Here is a 21,421-nt window from a genome sequence, read left to right as displayed (position 1 = left end):
GCTGTGACCGTGCCGCCTTCATGTGGCTGCTGACGGAGACCCCGGAGGGAACGGGCATGGGGCGAAGCCTCGCCCTCTCCGCTCCCCGCCTCCCGGGCGCCGGGGCTGGCGATGTGGAGACGTGAGGGGACTCGCGGCTGCTCCGGGTTCTCCAGATATCCACCAGGCGCCCGCGTGTTCCTCCGCGCTCGAGGCAGGAGAGTGGCGCGGAGGTCCGAGGCGGGCGCACGGGCGGGCTAAGACGGAGCTGGAGCTCCAGCCTCGCCATGGGGCATAACGGCAGCTGGATTTCCCGAAACGCCAGCGAGCCGCGCAACGCGTCGGGCGCCGGGGCTGAGGGCGCCAACCGCAGCGCGCTCGGGGAGTTCGGCGAGGCGCAGCTGTACCGTCAGTTCACCACCACCGTGCAGGTCGTCATCTTCATAGGCTCGCTGCTCGGTAAGCCGCCCCCGGGGGCGCCTCCCGGGTGGGCTTCCCCGAGGGCGCAGGCTCGGAGAGCCGGGATCGGGGGTCGCCAGAGCCGCCGTGGGTTTCGGGGTGCGTGGCAAAAGTGCAGATAGTTGAAGGAGGTTTAAGAACGTCAGGGTATCTGCAGGGAAGTTAAGCAGGGAGGGTCGACTCCAGCCCCCAAGCTGGAAGCAGAATTCCGGTAGGGCTTGGTCCCGGCTGGAGGGTAGGTTGCCTGGTCTTGGGCCCCAGGCGGCCCTTGCGGAACGCTTAGGGATGGGCACGGGGTTGTGCCTATCACATGCCTTACCTCCCAGGTGCCAGGACGGAGCTCTGGCCCGACCTCTTGTTTACAAATAGCGAGCAATGAAGCTTCTGTTTTGTTGCTGGTGACTGATGTGTTTTGCGCTCCATCTATTCCCTGTATATAATTTTTTTTTTTTTTTGCGAGCCTTATTTTGCGCGTTTTTTAAATGGCTGGCTTCTTTGGAACAGCAACCTGCTGGTAAACAAACCTGTGGAGTTAAACTCTATGTTGCCTTAGATATTTTTAAACCCGTAAACAAAACAAATCCCAATCTACTTCTTTCCCTATTTTTTGTTTATTCTGAAGTACAGCATAAAAACAGGATAAAAAACACAAAATGCCACACACAAGAAATTTAGGAATACTTGTTAGGGAAAGAAAAGATCAACGAACTGAAATGAGTGGTTAGTAAAAGTGTCCACTAGTGTGAGAATTACTTGTACTTCTGGTAGCTACTCTTTATATGATAAATGATACAATGAATATAAATTCTTGTTGACATTTGTTGAACATGTTGCATATTACTTGTAAATATGTGGCTTCCTTTAAAATATGAATTCTCTGATGTGCCGTTTATAAGGATGTAAAAAGATTGTTCGTAATTATGTGCGATATTATGGCCAAGAGCAGTCCTAAAGTTTCATAGTAGGAATAGATTACTTTTTTGTAGACACCTGTGAATTATCATGGAAACGAAGATACCAGACATCAAAAAGACTATAAAACATCAACTATACTTCAATTTTAAGAAAGAGGAAAAGAAAGAATAAATAACACAATGTAATACAAAAAAGACTATGGAAGAATTGTGTTTAGAATTTTACTTTCGCAGCTTCTCTAATTGTCATCATCCTGTCCCACTCTAGCATAATATTTATCTTCCGTTTTTTGTCATGAGGGCATTTTCAGGAGTTGACATCAGTGGGGCTATGTGTAGACTTGTGTGTGTATGTTACAATGTGTTTTTATGAGTGGAATGTAAATGCACATTAACAAAGCGAAAGCTTGTGTCCCAGATATTTTCAGTATTCATTTAACAAGCAAACACTGAACGCCTACTGGGTACCAGGCACAGTGCACCGTAGATTTTTTTTTTTTTTTTTTTTTCCGGCATGCGGGCCTCTCACTGTTGTGGCCTCTCCCGCTGCGGAGCACAGGCTCCGGACGCACAGGCCCAGCGGCCATGGCCCACGAGCCTAGCTGCTCCACGGCATGCGGGATCCTCCTGGACCGGGGCACGAACCCATGCCCCCTGAATCTGCAGGCGGACTCTCAACCACTGTGCCACCAGGGTAGCCCTGCACGGTAGATTTTTGAGAGTTAAATTCTAGTATTGTCACATGTACTTAAAGAGTAGGTTATTGGGGAGGCAGTAGAAGTGGCTGCATTTTTATGTCTGCATTTGTTCTGCATATATATATATATATAGAGAGAGAGAGAGTTTGGTTGTTTTGTTTTGTTTCTCCCATTGGTAACTTTAACCCTGAAGAACGATGGTGCCAGGAGAAATTTTCTCATAGTTTGACTAAAAATTTGAATACTATTGAAATAGAACAGCATGTGTATACAGGGCGGAGTAAATAGTGCACATTTAACAAATGTTCTGCTTCCCATGTACTTTCTTTTGTGGTACGCGGGCCTCCCACTGCTGTGGCCTCGCGCGTTGCGGAGCACAGGCTCCGCTCCGGACGCGCAGGCTCAGCGGCCATGGCTCACGGGCCTAGCTGCTCCGCGGCATGTGGGATCCTCCCGGACTGGGGCACGAATCCGCGTCCCGTGCATCGGCAGGCGGACTCTCAACCACTGCGACACCAGGGTAGCCCCCCATGTACTTTCAATTCTGGTAACTTGCATTGGATACAGGAATTCCTAGGTAAATCTACCCTTAATTCAACTCTTTTTCCACACAGCACTTTAATTGACACGGAAAAACTGCTTCTGTGGATGTCTTCAAAGAGGAGACTGATTTTTGCCCTTGATCTTTGGTTATGCTTGACTTGGCCTAGCGAGGATTCCCCCTTACCCATGACTTAGGCCCTCCTAAGAGACTTTCATTTGCTCCTTTTTATTTTCAGAAAAAGTATAAATATGGTTAAATTTCTAGAAATCAAAAGTCAGAGAACTTGTGCAAAATTGAAAGGCATGTCTGGTTTTCTTAAAAGCTTAACTACGTAACATTGCACTGTGCACTTGTTTCTGGTATTCTTGATTCATTGTTCTCTGAGGATTTGACCCATACAGACATATCTATGTCATCAAATCCTGGTAATGCCAGTTGAGGCTCAGAGCTTAAGTACCAAAGCCATGTGCAGCCAGTTGCAAGGCAAATAAACTTGGGAAGCCTAGTTTCATGAAGCCCAAAAATAGAGAAAAATTATCCCAGAAGAATCTAGAAGGCTGAAAAGTAAATGGAGGATGGAATAGTGTCTAGAATAGCATATGACACTGGTTTAATCTACTTGTTTCCTCTGTGCCCAAACATGGACAAATGAGTTTTTTCCCTTTACATAAATTCAAACATACTTCCCATATTCTCTACATAGAATTTTTCATTGGGATTTCCAGAGGCCTACTATTATGTGAAAATAATTTCTTTGTACTGTTGACATCTTACAGCTCTTTTTGAAAAGTGTTTTAGTGCCCTGTATGAGGGAAAATCCCCAACAACTTTTAATAACTATAATATATCCAACCATAGGGGACGTTATTTGCTGTGTTGAAAATGAACTTGAGAATTATATATAATATTGTTCAAATAATGCCTTTTGAAGGTTTGTGTGAGCTAGTGTCTCAGCCTTCTTTATGCAACATCTTGGAATATCTTCAGATATACCATAGATTTTGAAAGAGAGTCAAATAATTTAGATTGCCCTTTGATAAATATATGGCGCACACCACTTTTAGTAGTGACCAATGTGAAATCAAGGACTCAGAAAGAATTGGAACCATCATTTCCAATAAATGTTTTGCATTTTACTCCTCAGAGTTGATCTTTCTCTTTCTTTTTCCCCACTGTCTTTGGATTCACAATCCAAGTGCCTGGAAAGCTGGACCCCTCTCTGGTGCTTTGACTTGAAAAAGGTCAGTGGTTGTGACCTAGTCTGTTACCTCTAAGCTCCTTCTGGACAAATTGCCTGTTATCTGTTGTTATCATCATTGGAGGCATTTAGGAGATTTTTATAAATGCATTTCCTCTTATTTAAAGAAAATCAGCACTGTAGACAACAGCCAAGAAGTATGTCTCCTACCCTGAAATTTATTTTAAAATAGAGAAATCGGCCTGCCTTCCTCTTGCCAAACCACTGTATGTATGGTCTCTGTGTTTAACCTGTGTCCCCTTTCCTTAGCAATAGTCTGTAGTGAACCTTTGGGAAGTTGATGACCCCAAGTAAAGGTCCAAGTTGTCTGTTGTCTGATTCCTTGAGGTGGTTATTGAAGTAATCATTTCAAAGGAAAGGGGGGGGGCGGTTACTTGTTGAATTGATTTCACAGGTGATATGGAGAAACACCATTTTTGCTCATGGTAGTCTATAATATTTCAGCTAAGTTATATTGGGCACCAGCAGTGTTCATGGTACTTGTTTGACAGAGAAATATACTTGTGCTTTTGATACTAGTTGAAATTAACCAGATAAGAGCTGGATAATTCTTGGAGTTCCTTAGTTAAATGTTTGATAGAAACAATGTTACTACCAGTTTGTGCTCATAATGCATAATTACTAGGATGTTTTTCATAATTATATAAATAATATGTTAGCTATAATTATAGCCAATAGTAATGTAATGTCAACAGTCTATATATATATATATAAAACAATATATGATAACAAATATATTGGCCATAATTATAGCCAATGATAATGTAACTATCAACAGCCTTATTATACCTGCTTTTTCTGTTTCTGGTGTGCCTAGAAATGTAGTAGACTACATCAAGAATAAGGTGTCCTGAATTGACCTAAGGAGTTTGAAATGGTGAGGTCAATAGTTATCAGCCTGAGTAGATGAACTCCTAATATACTGACTCAAACTGCCTCATGTTGCCATTGATTTCCATATGCTGTATGCATTCTGCCACCCCACTGTTTTGTAATGTAATACGTTAAGCACAGGAAAGCAGTCTGGCCTCCATGTGAATGAAATACTTTTGGTAACCCTTTGCTTCTCCTTTCTAGGCCTTCAATGGACAGCTTCTACTTTCCAATTCTTCTGGAAATTAAATTCTATGAAAACTTAAAAAACTTTATCAAGATTAAAATTCATATATTACACATTTCAGCCAATTATAGTATACAGGTCAATGGTTTTTAATATATTCACAGAATTATGTAACCATCACCACTATGGAATCCCAGGAAATTTTTATCACCCCCTCCAAAGAAATCACATTCGCATTAGTAGTTGCTTCTCATTTTCCCTAAGTACCCTGAGCCCCAGCCAACCACTAATCTACTTTCTGTCTCAGTGGATTTGCCTCTACTGGACATTTCTTATGTATGGAGTCATAAAATCAGTGGTTCTTTGTAATTGGCTTCTTTCACTTAGCATAATGTTTTCAAGGTTCATTCATGTTGTAGCAGATACTTCATTCCTTTTCTGAGGCTGAATAATATTCCATTGTATGGATATACCACCTTTTCTTTATCCATTCACCAATTGATGGACATTTGGGTTGTTTCCAGTTTTTGGCTGTTATTACTAATGCTGCTCTGAACATTTGTGTAGTTTTTGTGTAGACATAATATTTTCAGTTCTCTTGGGTATTTAGCAAGAGTGAAACTTCTGGGTCATATGGTAACTGTAAGTTTATCCTTTTTTAGGAACTGCCAGACTGCTTTCCAAAGTGGCTGTGTCATTTTCTATTGCTACCAACACTGTATCAGGGTTCTAATTTCTCCACATCCTTGCCAACGTTTGTTATTATTTGTCTTTTTGGTTATAGCCATCTTAGTGGGTGTTAAGTGGTGTCTCATTGTGGTTTTGATTTGCATTTTCCTAGTGACTAATGATGTTGAGCATCTTTTCATGCTCTTTTTGGCCATTTGCATATCTTCTTTGGAAAAATGTTTGTTTAGATCTTTTGCCCATTTTTAACTTGGGTTGTCTTCCTGTCAGTGAGTTGTAAGAGTTCCTTCTACAGCTGACCCTTCAGCAATGCGGGGGATAGGGCCATCGACCTTTGGGCAGTCAAAAATCCAAGCATAACTTTAGTCAGCCCTCTGTATTCATGGTTCCAGCATCCGTAGAATTAACCAACCATGGATCATGTAGTACTGTAGTACGTATTTAGTGTAAAAAAAATCTGCATATAAGTGGGCCCACGTAGTTCACACCTGTGTTGTTCAAGGGTCAGCTGTGTATTCTGGGTACTAGACCCTTATTGATACATGATTTGCAAGTATCTTCTCCCATTTTGTGGGTTGTCTTTTCATTTTCTCACTGGTATCCTTTGAGGCACAAAAGTTTTAAATTCTGATGAAGTCCAATTTATCTAAAATTTTTTGCTGTTGCTTGTGCTTTTGGTTTCATTTCTAAGACACCATTGCCTAATCAAAAGTCATGAATATTTACTCTTATGCTTTCTTCTAAGTGATTTACAGTTTTAGCTCTTACATTTAGGTCTTTGGTCCATGTACATTAATTTTTGTACATACTGTGAACTAGGTGTCCCAGCACCATTTGTTGAAAAGACGCTTCTTTTCCCATCGAATTGTCTTGGCACTCTTGTTGATCCTGTGAAAACTTTTGTTACCATTGTCCCACTGAAGGATTTTCATAAACCTTTGACAAGGAATAAGTAAGAGGAAAATAAATATTTTCCCCCACTGGCAATTTACTTTATGTGCTGTAAAAACATGATCTAGAGACTTCTCTGGTGGTCCAGTGGTTAAGACTCTGTGCTTCCAATGCAGGGGGCACGGGTGGCATCCCTGTTCAGGGAACTGAGATCCCACATGCCATGCAGCGTGGCCAAAAAAAGGAAAAAAAAACAAAACCAAAATCTAGAAACAGACTTTCCCAGAGGCAGGGAGATGAATGACCTATCCAGTGTATTAATAGAGACATACTTAAATATAATCAGTTAATTGCTTTTTTCTGTGTTTCCTGGATTCTTCTACCTAGTCTATCAATTAGACCCCTTTTCATGTGTGCTAATGTGCCTTGTCTCTGTTAGGGCTCAGTCATTTGTAACTGCTAGGATGTTAGTAAATGATCTGGCTACATCATAACTCTGCTACACTGCTGTCATCTAAAGCAGCTAACTCCAAGAATAATTGCAACAATTTCACCTTTACAAAGGTTTCTACAGCAATGAGCTCATTGGAGCAGAAAGACTAAAGTTTGGTCCACTGTTTTTTCTTTTATCTGATCCTGTTTTGTTCTGGACCTCAGTCTGTGGTCACGTGCTAAGGAAATACAGAACTCCTTTGTTTAGGATTAGAAATGTAACCCTCTCCAATCAGAGCAGTGTTTATATAATGTTATAATATTCTTTTACAGGTATACCTTGTTTTATTGTACTTCACTTTATTATGCTTCAAAGATAATAGAGTTTTTTTAACAAACTGAAGGTTGTGGTAACCCTGTGTTGAGCAAGTCTTTTGGTTCCATTTTTCCAATTGCATTTGTTCACTTTGTGTTTGTGTGTTACATTTTGGTAATTCTTACAATATTTCAAACTTTCTCATTATTATTATAATATTTGTTATGGTGATCAGTGATTTTTGATGTTACTGTTTTAATTGTTTGCAGATGCTACGAACTGTGCCCATGTAAGTCTGCAAACTTAATCCATAATGTTGTGTGTGTCCTGACCAATATACTGCCTGGCCATTCCCGTCTCCCCCCCTCTCCTCGGGCCTCCCTATTCCCTGAGACACAGCAATACTGAAATTAGGCCAGTTAATAATCCTGCATTGGCCTCTTAAGTGCTCCAGTGAAAGGAAGAGTTGCATGTGTCTCACTTTAAATCAAAAGCTAGATGATTAAGCTCAGTGAGGAAGGCATGCCGAATGTTGAAATAGGCCAAAAAAAAAAAAAAAGGCTCTTGTGCCAAACAGTTAGCCAAGTTGTAAATGCAAAGGAAAAGTTTTTGAAGGAAATTAGAAGTGCTACTCCAGTGAACACACAAATGATAAGAAAGAGAAGCAGCCTTATTGCTGATATGGAGAAAGTTTTGTTTGGATAGACGATCTTACCAGCCACAACATTCTCTTAAGCCAAAGCCTAAGCCAGAGCAAGACCCTAACTTTATTCAATTCTGTGAAGGCTGAGAGAGGTAAGGTAGCTGCAGAAGAAAAGTTTGAAGCCAGCAGAGGTTGGTTCATGAGGTTTAAGGAAAGAAGCCATCTCTATAACATAAAAGTGCAAGGCGAAGCAGCAAGTGCTGATGTAGAAGCTGCAGTAAGTTATGCAGAAAATCTAGCTAAGATAATGAATGAAAGTGGCTACACTAAACTACAGATTTTCAATGTAGAAAAAATAGCCTTTGGTTGGAAGAAGATGCCATCTAGGAGTTTCACAGCTAGAGAGAAGTCAATGCCTGGCTTCAAGCTTCAAAGAACAGGCTGACTCTCTTGTTAGGAGTTAATACAGCTGATGACTTGAAGTTGAAGCCAATACTCATTTACCATTCTGAAAATCCTAGAGCCCTTAGGAATTATGCCAAATCTATTCTACCTGTGCTCTGTAAATGGAACAACAAATCCTGAATGACAGCACATCTATTTACAACATGGTTTACTGAATATTTGTTCTTGGGGGGGGAGCTATCTTTTTATTTTATTTTTTAAATTTTTATTGGAGTATAATTGCTTTACAATGTTGTGTTAGTTTCTGCTGTACAATAAAGTGAAGCAGCTATAATTTACTGAATAGTTTAAGCCCACTGTTGAGATCTACTGCTCAGAAGAAAAGATTCCTTTTAAAATATTACTGCTCATTGACAGTGAGCTCTTGGGCACCTAGTTGCCCAAGAGCTCTGTTGGAGATGTACAATGAGATTCATGTTGTTTTCATGCCTGCAAACACAACATCCATTCTGCAGCCCATGGATCAAGAAGTACTTTAGACTTTCAAGTCTTATTCTTTAAGAAATACATTTTGTAGTGTTATAGCTGCCATGGATTGTGATTCCTCTGATGGCTCTGGGCAAAGTAAATTGAAACCTCCTGGAAAGGATTCACCATTCTAGATGCCATTAAGAACATTTGTGATTAATGAGAAGTCAAAATAACAACAATTAACAAGTTTAGAAGGAGTTGATTCCAAGCCTCATGGATGGCTTTGAGGGGTTCAAGACTTCAGTGGAGGAAGTGATCGCATTTGTGGTGGAAATAGCAAGAGAACTAGAATTAGAAGTGGAGCCTGAAGATGTGATTGAATTGCTGCAATCTCATGATAAAACTTTAATGAATGAAGAGTTGCTTCTTATGTATGAGCAAAGGAAGTGGTTACCTGAGATGGAAGTTACTCCTGCTGAAGATTCTAGGAAGACTTTTGAAATGACAACAAAGGATTTAGAATATCACACAAATTTAGTTGATAAAGCAGTGGCAGGGTTTGGGAGGATTGATTCCAGTTTTGAAAGAAGTTCTGTGGGTAAAATCCTATCAAACGGTATTATTACGTGCTACAGAGAACTCATTCATGAAAGGAAGAGTCAATCAATGCGGCCAACTTCACTGTTGTCTTGTTTTAAGAAACTGCTGCAGCCCCCCCAGCCTTCAGCAACCACCACCCTGATCAGTCAGCAGCCATCGACGTGGAGGCAAGACCCTCACCAGCAAAAAGATTATGGCTTGCTGAAGGCTCAGGTGATGGTTAGAATTTTTTAGCAATAAAGTATTTTTTTAATATATCTGAACACCTATTAAATAGATTTTCTCTTTTAGACACTATTTTACAAACACCATTAGGTATAATTAGTAAAGTAGTATGAACAATAAAGTTTGTAGATATTTTTTTGGGGTTTTTTTTTTTTTTTTTGTGGTACACGGGCCTCTCACTGCTGCGGCCTCTCCCGTTGCGGAGCACAGGCTCCGGACGCGCAGGCTCAGCGGCCATGGCTCACGGGCCCGGCTGCTCCGCGGCATGTGGGATCTTCCCGGACCGGGGCACGAACCCGCGTCCCCTGCATCGGCAGGCGGACTCTCAACCACTGCGCCACCAGCGAAGCCCCGTTTGTAGATATTTTTAAAGAGTTTGGAATAAAATGTACCCATTGAAAAATTTTGAAATATGGCAATAAAGTATTTTTTAAATTAAGGTATGTACATTGTTTTTCTAGACATGCTATTGCACACTTCATAGTCTACAGTATAGTATAAACATAACTTTTATATGTACTGGGAAACCAAAAAATCCATGTGACTCGCTTTACTGCAGTATTCCCTTGATTGCATTGGCCCAGAACTGAACCCACAGTATCTCTGGGGTATGTCTGCATATGTTGACAGTTAAGGTATAGTAGAACATTTTTGATGCTGGTAGACAAAGCAACTAATTTATTGTTTGGAATTTTCATCTTTAATTAAATTTTTTTTTTTTTTGGTCCTAAAGTCTCAACTCCAAATATTCACGGTTCTACAAGAAATATCCTTTTTACTGGGTGGAATTTTTTAGGAAGGGAGGAAATTTGTTTCAAAATGGGAACAAACAGATGTGGCTTTGTTTTTCTCGGGTGTCCAAGTCTCTGAAATTACCTCTTCTGCAGAGTTTGCCAAAGAGTTTCTCTACATGTCATTTTTCTAAACACGCCATTTAGATTGGTTGTGACTGGAAGCTATTGTGAAAACCATTTTATTGTCGAGGAACTTCCAGATTGGCTGGGCGGAAAGTCTTTATCAGTCATAAAGTGTAAAAACTTAGAGGAATTTTTGGCTAGGCTGAAAGGCATGAGTGACTCTAGGTGAAATTTAGAAGTAAGGATTTACCCTAGGCAAAACTAAAAAGTAAGAAAACTATCTTCGGAGAATCAACACCCATTTTCAGAGTTTTTATGTTCTCGTATTCACTCCATCTCTTTTCAGATACCTCTTGGTTTCTTCTTGTCCTTGTGGGTGCCCAGTGACCTTGTCCTGAATTACTTACTTGTCCTCTCTCTTCCAAACTTAACAGAAATTGAATTCCATTCCTTCATGGTGGCATGCTAAATAAATAAACCACTTTCGATGTACATGTTAACAGATGTTATTGCATTAATACATTGACCATTAAGTGTACTTTAAAAAAAAGAAGTTTACTATCTTAAGCAAAAAGGGTGACTAAGTTGAGCATTTCATATATTTGACAGGTGTTGAGGAGAAATGGGTGGAGTGGATCTTTTTGGAGCCTCTAGTGACATCATCATATAGGCAAGCCTGTTATTGCATGTAGGGCATTTAGAAAAGTTGAGGGTATAAGCATACACCTGGCATGTAAAGGAGCAGGAGGGTATCAGTTGATACTAGTGTCTTATTCTTTTTTTTTATAGTTTTAATTCCCTCTTTTATAATTTAAAATGTATTATTTCAGATCGTTATCTTGGGATGCTTATTGTGTCTGCTGATTCTCTCTTATGGTGGATCATTTCCTTGAATGTTTGTAAGTTTTTGATTGTGAGTCCATCTCCTTTTTCTGAAAGGGACTGTGAGGTCTTGGCTGCAGAAGTGGCCTCCAGAACAGTCTCACGTTTGCTCCTACCAGGTGTTAACAGGGTTGTCACTAGCCCAAGATCTCAACCACAGGAACAGGCACATTTCCTTGCCATCTCTCTGAGGTAGAGGATACAGTTTTCACTCTCTCTTTCACTGAGGTGGCCACTCTTTGAGGATTCTGGATTTATGCAGGGCTTTCCATTCCAGCTACCTGCTTCAGGGGGGTCCAGGCTCATTCAGTCTGTGTGTGGGTGTTGAAACCCAAAGTTAGCTGTGAGGGCCTAGTTCCTGGTCTGAAAATCACTCCTCAGTGCAAGCTCTCAGGTCTCTCTTTTAGGCAACTGGGGATTTCCTTTTATTTCTTATAAACTCAGCTATGAACTTAAAGATGTCTTTTGTTTTATCCAGCACTTCTAGTTGTTTGTAGCAGTGTTCTAAGTTCTGCCACGTTGCCAGAATCGGAAGTAGGCGAATAAGCAAAACATTAAAAAGAAGGTGGGATGATTGCTAGATTTGATTCTAGGAGATATGCCACCATCAAATGGGGTGGTGGCATCAGGTCAGAATAAGAATACCTTGAAAGATTAAGGAAAATAAGTTAGAAAGTGGATGAGGGAAGTGAGCTCAAGTAAGTTTAGGAATCTAGACTAATGAACATTAAGAGTATGTCAGCCATAAAAAGGAATGAAATTGGGTCATTTGTAGAGACGTGGATGGATCTAGAGACTGTCTTACAGAGTGAAGTAAGTCAGAAAGAGAAGAACAAATATTGTATATTAACGCATATATGTGGAACCTAGAAAAATGGTACAGATGAACCAGTTTGCAGGGCAGAAATAGAGACACAGATGTAGAGAACAAACGTATGGCTACCAAGGGGGGAAAGTGGCAGGGGGAGGGTAGTGGTGGGATGAATTGGGAGATTGGGATTGACATATATACACTAATATGTATAAAATAGGTAATAAAAACCTGCTGTATAAAAAAATAAATAAAATTCAAAAAAATGCAAGTAAGATAGACTAGAGAAAAATATAACAAAATATTAATAATGTGGATGGGCTTTATGGGTAAATGAACATGTACTATATTCATATTCATAATAAAAAATAAAATGAGATAATGTATGTAAAAAATAAGAACATTAAGAATATGTATATTTGTTTATATATTGCTGATATTTGACCATTTCAAACATTTGACCTTTTTTTTTTTTACTACAACTTCATATGGTTCAAACTGAGTTGTTTTTGTTTAAACATTTGGGTCAACATAAATTAGGGTTAATAGCATATTTTTAAAAATTTATTTATGGAAGAGCTACCTGATTACAAAATATTAGAATAGAATATTTATGATATACAAATTCAAGTTGGATATGAAGAATGGAATCCCTGTTTTGCGGGCGGGGGGTTACCTGGGGAGTGTAAAGCAGTCTAAAGTTAAGTGGGAGATTTTGAAAGAAGAGTGTTGAAACCCATGTATATTAAAATACCTGTTTCTGATAAACAGTGTGGGACTTCCGTAAATTTTTATTGAATGGATGAGTGAGTAAAATTTGTGTTTTTGTTATTTTACACTCATAAAACATTAAAATTTTTTCTCTTTCCTTGTAATCCCATAGTTCCTGGGTGTCTGAGAATGTAGCTCCTAGGTTAAATGCAGAACCCACAACTTTGAGGGTTAATAGGATAGAGGTTGGGGGCACACTTGGGATTTTTAACCAAAATAGTCTTAAACCTAGTTTTAACCATTATACTTGAACTAGTGCTATACCTGTTGTGTAACTGACTATGTCCTGGATGACTCCTTTTCCTAGACTTAGGTCAATTAGTAATTGCAGGACTTAATTAATTATGCAGTCTTTTTTGTTTTGTTTTTGCGGTACGCGGGCCTCTCACTGTGTGGCTTCTCCCATTGTGGCGCACAGGCTCCGGACGCTCAGGCTCAGCGGCCATGGCTCACGGGCCCAGCCGCTCCGCGGCATGTGGCATGTTCCCGGACCGGGGCACGAACCCGTGTCCCCTACATTGGCAGGCGGACTCTCAACCACTGCGCCACCAGGGAAGCCCAATTATGCAGTTTTGATTTGTGTTAGTTTAATTCTACTAAAATTCTACCATGAGGCTAGGGCATTATAAAGGATTACTGACAAAGGGAAAATAAGCAAAATAAAGCTTCCTTTAACACACTGTAAGGCATGGACAAGACTGAATAAGCCAAGGGTGTAGCCCTGAACCCTCTTAATTAACATCCCCCTCCCTCCAATATGTACACACACACACACACACACACACACACACACACACACACACACACACACACACACACACACACACACACGATTTCTTTCAGGAGGCCTCTAGAACCAAAAACTCTTGAATGTTCCTGCTCAGGAATTTTGTTGTTTTCTTTTGCTTTTGCATTTACAAGCAGTTTCCAGGGAAATGCCTTCAAATGGACTCAAGCAATATTTTCATTGGTGGCCACACTTGATTCTGAGGAATCTTGGAAACTTCTTTTGGGCCTACGTTGAAAACTTGCTTCACCAAATCTGAGACACCTGAAAAACTTTCAGGTTAATTTGAACCACTAATGTCTAGGCACCTTAGCACTTAAAATAAATTTCTAGTAATGGTTTAACATCAGTTTTAGAACTCATTTTTTTAAAAAAAATTATTATTTCTGATGAAAGGTTTCTCCTGAGGGGCAAAATTACAGAGGTAGAGGCAAAGCATGAAACCTATAAGGTTTCTCTTTTGGGCTTCTCTTTCTTCTTTTTTTTTTTTTTGAGAGGTTTTAAAAATGCAGAAAAAATATTAACAAATTACAAGCCCACCTTCAGAAATAACAAATGGCAACATTTTGTCATATTTGTTTCCTATATTTTTTATTTTATAAAAATAAAATGTTATAGGTGCATTTGAATCTCCCCTCGTGCCTCTCCCTAGTCCAGTTGCCTCCTTCTCTTCCAGCGCTGATGGCTACACTGAATTGGGTATCTAGTGTAAACTTCCTCCCTGTCTGTGTCCTGGTGGTGCTGCCTGATGCTGGCCTGCAATCAGGTTTTTGCCAGTTGATGCTTAGTCGGCACCTGTGGCAGGGATAGATGACTCCGTGTGCATTGTTGATTTCCAAGTAATGGTCACCTTATCTAGGAAGACAATATATGTGGGCAGTTTAGGACCTTCATAGAGGGTCTTTAATAGGGAAAAACAAGGAGGGTTTTGCTAATGGGAGATGGATGCTTCCTGTGCAATGCAGGTACCCTTGACTCACCTGCCAAATGGTAACTACCAATCAGAATACTGCTTTAGCCTTACCTTTACACTGGGTTTTGTAGTTTATAACAATACCACATTATTCCGGTCAATCATAATATGAATTATGAAATAATGTAGGCACAAATTTTGCGTTTTTGTTTTCTCAACGCATCCTTTCCCTCTTAACAGCACTGCCCTCCCTCAACAACTCATGTTCATACACTGGGGAGCCTCCCTTCCAGTATTTATCAGGGCTCTTAATTGCAAACAACAGAGCCTATTGTCAAAAGAAGACAGCTATAAAAGCATTCAGGAAAGGAAAACATTTTATTTACAAAGACGGATTGCAAGGGAGTTCAGGTTTTTGAAGGAGTGGCTTGACAAATGAAATATACAACAAACAGTTATTTTAAAAGAAAGCAACCACAAGATGACCACATTTACAGTTCCTATGTTCAGTGTTGGGGAAAAAAGCACGTGAGTGTTGTAACCTCAAAGATAGTGTCATGTCTTTGGATGGCAGCACTGTAAAAGTCAAAGTTGCAATACAATAAAGTTGTTTTTATCAGGAGTCAGTAAGTTACAGGAAAGGTTCATTATTTCAGTTATTTTGGGGACCAGAGCTAGATAGTGTGATCCTGTGTCTTTTTACTGTTTTTATTTTGGGGGAGGGGTGGGGCTCAGGGAGCAGGTGTATGTTTGTTTTCTCCTGACCAGGGAACCTAAAGTGCACGTTTTTGCATAATGTAGCAGGGCAAGGTGCTTTACTTCTACACCAAACTAGCCAGTTGATGAAGAAAGAAATTTCTTTCAGGGTATTAGGTTGCTTACAGAATTTATGGGATTCAGGGAACCAAGCCTGGATGCTACAGAGCTAGGGGCACAGTTAGGAAATATGCACAGCCATACCACTAGTTCTAGCAGAAATGAAGCTGTTGTCATGTACCACCAGTGATGTAGGGATTAGACTCTAGCACCCTACGGCATAGCTGGCCCCGAAGAACAAAAGCTATCTGTAATCCTCCTGTACTTACGAGAAAACTTGATGACTGCACCAGCCACCACCTCACATTAATCATGCCTGCTTTTCTCGGGAACATGTGCTGGGCAGAACTTGGATATAAGCCTGCGCTCTAACTGCAAGACAGTCTGCGAAGTAGTAATTTTAGCTTTCTAGCCTTTGTAGCAGAGGGTAGCAGATGGTTGGAGGATTATGGAATGAATATTTAGTGAACCAAACTGTAGTATTTACTGCTTTCTACTTTGTGTGGTTCCTTATATGACTGCCCCTCACAATACTCTGCTTAGCCCCACACCTACCCTGGGAGGTAGTGGTGGGCACATGACCCAGGCCTTGCTGGTCCCAGGATCCTATTTACCTGTTTTCAGTGATTAGTCCAAGAATGGGTCGTGGGAATCTAAGCTTGGTCAAAGCCCTTGATACAGAGATGCTGGTAGAGAAGCCCTCTTTTTCAAAGGGGCTGCTAAGCAGGGATAAAGGAAGCCCAGAACCATCTGGTCAGTAGAGAATGAGGGCAGAGGTGAGGGTGAGAGGAGGGTGAAGGGTGGAGGGAGACAGAGAAAGTATTCTGATGATACTGTGTGAGTCCCTCGAGGTCCTGAACCTGTGTTCTCCAATTACATGAAGGAAAAAAACCCAACATCTCCCTTTTTGCTTAAACTTTCGTGAGTTGGCTTCCTGTCACGCACAGCAGAAATATCCTGACTGATTTCTATAGTATTGTTGTCACCATATCCTGCGTTTGTGTAAACATGTTCAGAGGGGGAGTGACTTGCTCGTGAGCACACTCCCACAGCCAGGCAGGGCCTGATGCCATGAACGTGTGATCCCCAGGAAAGAAGAGTGGCCGAAACCCAGAGCCCTGAGTTGACCAGGAACCAGAGACGGGCTGGCAGCTGGAGAGATGCTCATGGACACTGAGGGTGACTATAAGTCTGGCAGTGCAAGAGGTCAGGAGTGGAAAGTCGTCCAGGAACGTAGAGGAGGCTGGAAGCTGCATGTGCACGTGCAGGGGCAGAAGCCCGGAGGAGACTCTACTGGACCAGGAAATCAGTGACATTGGTCCTGAATCAGCACAGAGCTTCTGATGCTTTTTCTCTCTCAGTTAAACATTGTTTAAAAAAAATGAAGTTACTTACACATAAATAGTTATTAACAGTTAATTAATATAAAAATTTAGGGACCAGAAAAAAAAAATCTATCTGTGTTAGAAAAGGGGAAAACTGCCATTGTTAGATGCAGCGTCCCAGGAGATGATGAGCTCACCAGGCTCTGGGTCATAAGCTGGCTTCTGTTTCCAGAGTGTTTATAGAGCTGGGGAGGTCAGCGGGCAAGGCTGTGGCTGAGTCCTGGGAAACACAACCCTTATCACAGTCAGTTGTGGGGCGGGGATGACGTCCACAGATGCCTGGCAGGTATATGGTTGGGGAAATGAGCTGCTCCCCGTTTTCTGCTTTGAATTTCACCATGGCCAGTGTCCAGCTCTCAGGATGGTTGAAGCAGATCACTTCTGTGAGGGGTGAAATGCATATCCTCAGTTGATCCAAGCCCAGGGCATGGGTGGGACAGCAGGAGATTTGTCAGCACAAAGTCCAGGCGTTCAAGTGCAGGGAAGAACCTGGGCCAGACTCATGTGGGCATTGTCAAGTTAAACAAACAATTCATAAGTTCGTTCTGGAAGTCTGTGAGTCTGTTTCTGTTTTGTAAATAAGCTCATTAGTATCATTTTTTAGACTCTGTATGTAAGCTATGTCATATGATTTTTGTCTTTGTCTGCCTTACTTCACTTCGTATGATAATCTCCAGGTCCATCCATGTCATTGCAAATGGCATTATTTCATTCTTTTTTTAAATAAATTATTTATTTATTTATGGCTGTGTTGGGTGTTTGTTGCTGCACATGGGCTTTCTCTAGTTGTGGCGAGTGGGGGCTACTTTTCGTTGTGGAGCACGGGCCTCTCACTGCGGCGACCTCTCCCGCTGCGGAGCACAGGCTCCAGGCGTGTGGGCCCCAGCAGCTGTGGCTCCTGGGATCCAGAGCACAGTCTCAGCAGCTGCGGCACATGGGCTCAGCTACTCTGAAGCATGTAGGACCCTCCTGGACCAGGGCTCAAACCTGTGTCCCCTGCATTGGCAGACGGATTCTCAACCACTGCACCACCAGGGAAGCCCTATTTCATTCTTTTTAATGGCTGAGTAATATTCCATTGTATGTATGTACCACATCTTCTTTATCCATTCATCTGTTGATGGACATATAGGTTGCTTCCATGTCTTGGCTATTGTAAACAGTGCTGCAGTGAACATTGGGGTGCATGTATCCTTTCAAATCATGTTTTTTCCCCAGAAATATGCCCAGGAGTGGGATTGCTGGATCATATGGTAGCTCTATTTTTAGTTTTTAAAGGAACCTCCATACTGTTCTCCATAGTGGCTGTACAAATTTATATTCCCACCAACAGTGTAGAAAGGTTTCCTTTTCTCTACACCCTCTCCAGCATTTATTGTTTGTAGATATTTTGACAGGTGTGAGGTGATATCTCATTGTAGTTTTGATTTTCATTTCTCTAATAATTAGCAATGTTGAGCATCTTTTCATGGTTATAGGGTGGGGGGGAGGGATAGACTGGGAGTTTGGGATTGACATATAAACACTACTATATTTTAAATAGATAACCAACAAGGACCTACTGTATACTACAGGGAACTCTGCTCAATATTCTGTAATAACCTAAGTGGGAAAAGAATTTGAAAAAGAATAGGTACATGTATATGTATAACTGAATCACTTTGCTGTACGCCTGAAACTAACACAACATTGTTAATCAACTATGATCCAATATAAAATAAAAATTAAAAAAAAAGACAGTACAAAGGCAGAAGGCACACAGAAAGTGGCAGAAGGTGGAAAGAAGCAAAGCAGAGAGGTCCCACATAGTTTGTGAATCACCTTTCAGTTGAACATGCCAAGTTCAATACTTGTAAAGGCCATTGTCCTTGCTGTTCTCTCTGCCCTGGAATGTTCTTCCGTAAACACATCCTGTGGCTGCCTTGTGTTCATCCTTTAAATTGCAGCTCAGATGTCCCCTCTCTACTTCTATCACATCATCCTGTTTATTTCCTTTACAGCAGTTACAACCTTAGAGATTGTCTTGCTTGTTCAGTGTTCTATCTCTCTCCATTAGAATGCAGAGCCATGAGGATACAGAATTTGTTTAATGCACTGCTGTGTCTCCAGCATCAAGAAGAGTGCCTGGCATATAGTTGGTGCTCAGTAAGTGTTTATTGAATGAGATGCTTGGGGACAATTAAACAGAACAATTAATTAAATAGCTACTATCTTGATTTACATGCGTAGGAGCTTCCTGACCTTGAATTTTGCCCGCAGCCAGGACTCAGATACACACAGTCATATCCAGTGGCTGGGAGCGGTGCTCATAAAAGGCAGATATCTGGAGGGACAGCAGGTCTCTTGATAGGAAATCCGCAAGGACATACGTTATAGCCTGATTTAATTTAGAGCAAGCCTGTGAAATAAGACAGGCAGCGTTTTGAACCTGGCAGCATAATGTGTAGGAGGATGTCACTATAGCTTTCAGAGGCTTTTGGATCCTAGACAAAGTGATTGCTGAAGCAGCCTGGGGCCATGATGCTCCCTGTGGGAGAGTGGCTAAGAGGCAGTGTTGCCATCAGGGAGCTACAGGTGGCATTTGGCTGCCTATACTGAGACAGGTGGCTCCTAGGTGTGTGAGATCAGAGTGGTACGCTGGAGTTTCTATCAACTGTTAGGGAACTACCATCCATCCTTCCACCTGTCCATCTGGGAAGCTCTGTGGTGGGAATGGGGATGTGAATAAGGTCTGAAAACAACAAACAGAATATTTTGACTCTAGCCAAGTGTTATGGGTTGTGCACCCCTATCCCCCCAAAAAGATATGTAGGAGTCCTGACCCACAGTACCTCAGGTTGTGACCTTATGTGGCAGTAGGGTCATTGCAGATGTAAGCACTTTCAATGGGGTCATACTGGAGTAGGGTGGGCCTTTAATCCAACATGACTGGTGTCCTTAAAAGAAGGCAAAGTGAAGACAGACACATGGGGGAACAGAGAAAGAGGTGAAGGCAGAGATTGAGTTACGCATCTGTAAGCCAGGGAACACCAAAGGTTGCTGGCAAGCCATCGGAAGCTAGGAAGAGGCGAGGAAGGATTCCCCTACCGGTTTCAGAGGGAGCATGGTCCAGCTAACACCTTGATTTCAGAGTTCTAGCTTCCATAACTGTGAGACAACAAATTTGTGTTGTTTTAAGCCACCCGGTCTGTGGTACTTTATTTTGGCAGCCATAGTAAACTAATACACCAAGGCAACCAGTGAATAGTAAGTTGAAAGCCCTGATTTTTGCACAACTAAAAGCAGCGGGTTTTATAAATGAGTCAGACCAAGTATCTTCAGCTATCAGAATTGAATCAGTGTAATAAAGGCTGGTCATCACCTCTTCAACTGGTGTACACACAGCTTTCAGCACCTTTTTAAAAATTAAACCTTTTATTTTGAGGTAATTGTAGATTCACATGCAGTTTAAGAAATAATACAGAGAGAAGCTAGGTACCTGTTACCCAGTTTCCCCCAGTAGTACCTGTGTGGCCCGTGTGTATAGTGGGTACAATATCATAACCAGGATGTTGATGTCAATACAGTCAAGATACAGAACATTTCCATCACAGCAAGGATTCCTCTTGTTGCCCTTTTGTAACCACATCCACTTTCCTTCCACTCCCACCCCTTCTTACTCGTCAACCACTAATTTGATCTCAATTTCTATAATTCTCTCATTTCAAGAGCATTATATAAATGCAATAATATAGTGTATAACCCTTTGGGATTGGTTTCTTCACTCCATATAATCCCCTGAAGACTGATCTAAATTGTGTGTGTCAATGGTTTGTTCCTTTTAATTTCAATTCCATTTATATGACTTCTTAAATGAAAGCATGGGCAACTCTGCAACGTTTCTGGTTATTCTTAAGTCCCCAAACACTCTCAATTTAGTACATAATGTGCGAAAGTCTGATGAAAGAGGTAAAACACAAAACTTGATTGAAAATGAAAAACTCCCCCCTTCCGTGATCCCCAGTCCAGGCCTGTTGCCTGGGAGAAACTTGAAGTTGAGTAAAGGAGTCTGGTTGGCTTCCTTCCCCATCTTGAGCTTCTGGGCCAAGGTTTCTTGACCTTCCAGGACTGAAGCTGAGGTGGGGCTTGGTGGTATAAAGGTGGAGGGGGGAGATGTAGCAGGGACAGAAAAGACCAGAAAGACTAATCCTGTTGTAAGTGGCTTCATGTTGTCTGGACTGTCACCTGTCCCTTGATGATTGTGATACCCTCCCGTATTCTTGGTTGGTAGGTTACTCTGTCCTCAGCCCCTGTGAATGCTGCTGGACCTCCAGCTTCTTTTTGCTGAGGGCTGTTTGCCGCTGCAGGTGACCCTCTTGGACAAACCATGACCTGACCCTATGCCATTGCTCGTACACTGTGGCCCACATCTGATCCAATGGAACATACATGGATTCTTGGCCCCAACAAATTCTGGAAGTGCAGGCTGCCTGCTCTAGCCTCTTCTTTGAGCCACTCATCAGCCCATCTCTTGCGCTGTAGGTTTTTCAGACAGGAGCCAGTCACAATTCTCTGTGAACCTCAGTTGCAGGGGACACACATCAAGCTGTCTGCATGGGCTTGTTGAAGCCCCTTACT

At 41.5% G+C, this 21,421-nt stretch overlaps 1 protein-coding gene across 1 annotated transcript in view; it reads left to right on the top strand.

Annotated features, from left to right (window-relative positions):
- Nucleotides 1-266: 266 nt before the first annotated feature.
- The window catches only part of GPR176 (G protein-coupled receptor 176), a gene marked incomplete at both ends in the record, with an annotated part of 88,987 nt that continues 67,832 nt past the window's right edge, over nt 267-21,421 (top strand). The window contains one exon of the mRNA XM_082649631.1: nt 267-438. Within this exon, the coding sequence (XP_082505757.1) occupies nt 267-438 (172 nt within the window). The remainder of the gene's footprint in view (nt 439-21,421) is intronic.

Source organism: Grampus griseus (assembly GCF_964374135.1).
Source record: "Grampus griseus genome assembly, chromosome: 2".
NCBI classification, from domain to species: Eukaryota; Metazoa; Chordata; class Mammalia; order Artiodactyla; family Delphinidae; genus Grampus; species Grampus griseus.
The sequence above is the reverse complement of the archived record's forward strand: the minus strand, read 5'-3'. Positions and strand labels throughout refer to the sequence as shown.